Source organism: Morus notabilis, unplaced genomic scaffold (assembly GCF_000414095.1).
Source record: "Morus notabilis unplaced genomic scaffold, ASM41409v2 Scaffold4828, whole genome shotgun sequence".
Lineage (NCBI taxonomy): Eukaryota > Viridiplantae > Streptophyta > Magnoliopsida > Rosales > Moraceae > Morus > Morus notabilis.
In genome coordinates, this window is record NW_010362135.1 from 2,079 (window position 1) to 6,157 (window position 4,079).

At 36.0% G+C, this 4,079-nt stretch overlaps 1 protein-coding gene across 1 annotated transcript; it reads left to right on the forward strand.

The window, feature by feature from the left end:
• Window positions 1-343: 343 nt before the first annotated feature.
• On the forward strand, window positions 344-2,783 carry LOC21384163 (alpha-mannosidase I MNS4; the record flags this gene model as incomplete). The annotated part of the gene is made up of 5 exons (XM_010101190.2): window positions 344-546; window positions 1,107-1,226; window positions 1,323-1,415; window positions 1,814-1,900; window positions 2,693-2,783. Coding segments are annotated over exons 1-5 (526 nt in total), but the record flags the coding sequence as incomplete, so codon positions are not given.
• Between the last annotated feature and the right edge of the window lie 1,296 nt (window positions 2,784-4,079).

Here is a 4,079-nt window from a genome sequence, read left to right on the forward strand (position 1 = left end):
AGAGAGTTGATAACTTTTTACTGTTTAAAAATAATTTGAATTGTTGAATTTTAAGAGCAGTTAAACTCTAAATTAGATAATTTAACTCAATTTAAATAGAGTTACTAAACATAAATTTAAACTGTATTCAACATTAAAACTGAGTTGAACTGAATTAAATTAATAAAATAAACGTGGTAAATACGTTTCACATTATTATTTTTTCCATCATAAATATTTTGACAAAATATAAACAAAAAAATAAATAAAAGCAACCAGTCCCATACCAAGCTAAAAAATAACGACAACTAGTTGAGCGGAGATCATCATCCGCGAACGAAAAGCAAAAAACAAAAACTAATGTTTAATGTTAAAAGTCTGTCTTGCCCGACAACTGATTGATGATTGAGGAGAAAAAGAAGAAGAAGAAGAATGGTAATAGTTATGGATTTGGAAGCTCCGAAATCCAAGTTTCAAAGTCTGTCGATATTCTTGTTGCTCTTTCTCCTTCCCACAACTCTCGCTGATGGTGTCACTCCTGGGGAAGCTAAACAACTCAGAGACGAGGTAATTATATTTATAATAATGTAATAATATCATCCCAATTTTCGCCTTCTACAATTCTCTAAAGCCGGAAAATTTCTGGGTTTTATTTTAATCTTTCTTTGCCTTCATTTGAATGCCAGTGATCTGTATTTAGCCCTTGCTTTGCTATGTTTTCGGATTTTTTTTTTCTTTTTTTAAGTGAAAATGAAAAATTCAAACTTCGCCAAGGTTTTCTTAGAATTTATTTTTCTGACTTCTTTTTTTAGTGATAATTTAGAAAAGACTCGAACTTGCCATCCCCATAATTCAGTTTTGCCACAAAAAGCCATTTTTTTTTTCTTTTTTTTCTTGTTTTTGTGTGTGTGTGTTTAAGTAATGTAGAAAAGTTCTTTTTGGTTTCTTTTTTTTTTTCCCCTTCTTCCATTCTAGTTTCCAAGTGTAAAGTATTTAATCTACCATAGTCTTGTGACATTGAAATCCGATACGATTACTTGTGACTTGTGAAATGTGGTGAAAATGACTCAAAATGGATATCTGATAACTGATTTGCTGTTTTATTTATATACAACTTTACAATGTAGGTGAGAGAAATGTTTTATCATGCCTTTAATGGATACATGGAGAATGCTTTTCCACTTGATGAATTAAGACCTCTATCTTGTGGAGGGGAAGACTCGCTTGGTGGTTATGCCTTAACATTGGTAAGAGAAATTACATTTCTACGCTTTGGATTTTACTTTGTGTAAGATTTAAAAATTATCCTTATTTTTAGTGTTTCTGTTATCTCATTGTCTCAGATTGACTCTTTAGACACACTGGCTTTACTTGGTGATTGGGAACGCTTTGCTGCTTCTGTTGAATGGATTGGTAAAAACCTTCGGTTTGATATAGTGAGTAATGCTTTTTCTTGTTCGTAAGCTGGCTATGTCGGATTGATATCATGGCATGTTTAAGATGTGAGAAGCATCCTGCTTTCATCGATGTTATCTAGTGTGAACTTTGCTTCTAGTGATCTTCATGGGAGGTTTATCAAGTTATTAGTTGTTGTATGACTTGGCGTCAGAATTCTATATGCCACATGATGTTTGCTATTAGCATCTGAGATTTCAAATATATTGTGTTTTACATATGTTGGCTATCAGTTTATGGAAATTTTGTTCTTTTGTGACCCTTTTCTTAGTTGTTTGGATGCATCAACCTTTTTTGCTTAGTGTTGATTTTTATGCAATAAATTTTAGATGTAAGACTAACTTCATTTGCCTTTCTGTTTTTGGTGATCCTTGTGCAGAATAAGACAGTTTCGCTATTTGAGACTTCCATTCGTGTCCTTGGTGGTTTACTCTCGGCACATCTTATAGCAAGTGACTATGCCACGGTATAAATGAGATGATAACTCTATGTTTATATGCTAGACGAGATATATATATTTTTAATTTATTTAATTTATTTATTTTTTAATGCCTGGAATGAACTAGAAGGTACTTATTTACGTTTTATTAGATAATTTAATATTTTGTCACCATTGTTTAAAGAGTCACAGTTGTTTTGTCCAAGAAATAAGATAAAATTGTTTTCAGCTATCCAAGAGACTGTGTTAGGCCTCCTGTTACCTCAGTCTATTCTAGGAGAAAGGGGCGTGGGGCAATAGTTCAAGACAAGGGGGTGGGAAATGGAAATATGGGAAATACTGGGTACGAGAGCTGATGTGGCAAGTTGGTTAGGAATTTTTTAGCCTGGGAGAGCATATCTAGGGAAGGAGGGGGGGAACGTGAGGGTTGTCTGTTGATTTGGAAAAATCCTGTTAGCAGTCCTTGGGAGGAAGGAGAACCTCGAATTCTCCATTGTTATTTCTGCTATCTTTCTTTTTCTTTTCTGTTGCTTGATCAGTGTAAGAAAGCTCCTCTCCAGATTGAGAGTGAGAGTAAATTCAATAAAAGAAGCTAAACTCATTTACGAGTTGCCTCCATTTCCGGTTGTATAGATCTAAGTTTAAGCAGGATCCTAACAGACTGCGCATCTAATATTGTGCTGGCCATTAGCCATTTTCTATGGACAGTTGACAATTCTAACAACAAGAATTATGCCTTTCCCTTGCTTTGTGTCACGTGTTGATATATGAATTGTAATCAGATTTTTGTTGAATCTTTTCCACATCTTTCCATTGTAGGGTATGAAAATTCCAGCCTATGACAATCAGTTACTTCACTTGGCTGAAGACTTAGCCCGGAGATTGTTGCCTGCATTTGACACTCCTACAGGTATTCCTTGATTATATGTTTCTTACATGCTTATAATCTAATCATGGAGAAGATGTTATTGGCAGACACTTTCATTATCGTTCATACTTTTTTTAATAAGAAATTGAGATCATACTTTCCCGTTGCATTTGGTGGTTTGGTTGACTTGAAAATATCCTTTTATTTTCTTCTCTTTTCTTTTTCTGATTTTTGCCTATGAGTTTTAGAAACCTGATAAAATTGTTTTATGCAATTAGGTGAATGTAAATATTACATAGCCTTTCTTACTGTTTGTTGACGGTAAAAACTCGTCAACAGGTTAATGGTAAATTTTTGATGTTTGTGAGTGGATTTAGAATATGATTAAAGGCCAGAGAGAGGGAAATGTGGCACCAGGGTTTATAGTGGTTCACTCCAATATAGAGCTACGTTCAGTGCGTGAGAGCATCTTACTATTTCTTTTTTTAAGTTACGATTCTCTGGGGGAAAGACATTTTGGAATAATTTTACAACCGAGTCTTTTTTGGGAGAGAAGAGGTCTTAAGGGTGTGTCTCGAAAAGAGCTCCCTTTGCCTGATCTTTTCTTCTCATATTTATATACTGTCATTCCCGCCAAACCCTTGACCGTACTCTGAAGTGGTCTTGCCACTCCTCGGAACAGTGTCTTTTGGTGATCGAGATGTTGGCTGGTCGGCCTCGTTCTCCACTAACTCTGACCACCCGCCTTGCCACTACCTCTGCATGCATTAAATGCTCGCCACATCTCTGAAAAGCTGCCACACCTTACGAACGTGGATGGGGTCGGCGCTTTAGTGTTCCTTGAAGCGGTCTTCATTCCCAGGGGTGAGTGGGTTTGACAGTGTGTTGCGACGCACTCTTCAGTACGGTCGTCCTCTTGAGGGCTTTATTTCCTATTTACGATCGGCGTCTAGAGTTTGCGTCCCTAGGATGATAAGATCCCTTTGCGTTCGGCTGGCCCGGTCGTTTAATACTTATAATGCCACGTGGCGACGTCCACGCGGCAACCATCTAGTGGCTGACATGGAGTGTGGGATTTTTTTCCATGTAACACTGTTCATATCTGGAAAGAAAAGAATATAAAAGTTTATGCTTGTCGATTCTAATTTTTTATGTTATGGATAGTGGCCCAAATGGGTGAAAACAATATTGTTGTTACCTTGTTTGTTTTACTTAAGTAACTGAAAAGTCCTTTGCTTTGCAAGAAACAGAGTTCTGTTGCATTTTCTCTAGCTTTGAGAAATGAGATTTGAAAGTACCAATTTGTGGGTGAATAATTCTCACAAAAACTTTCATAAA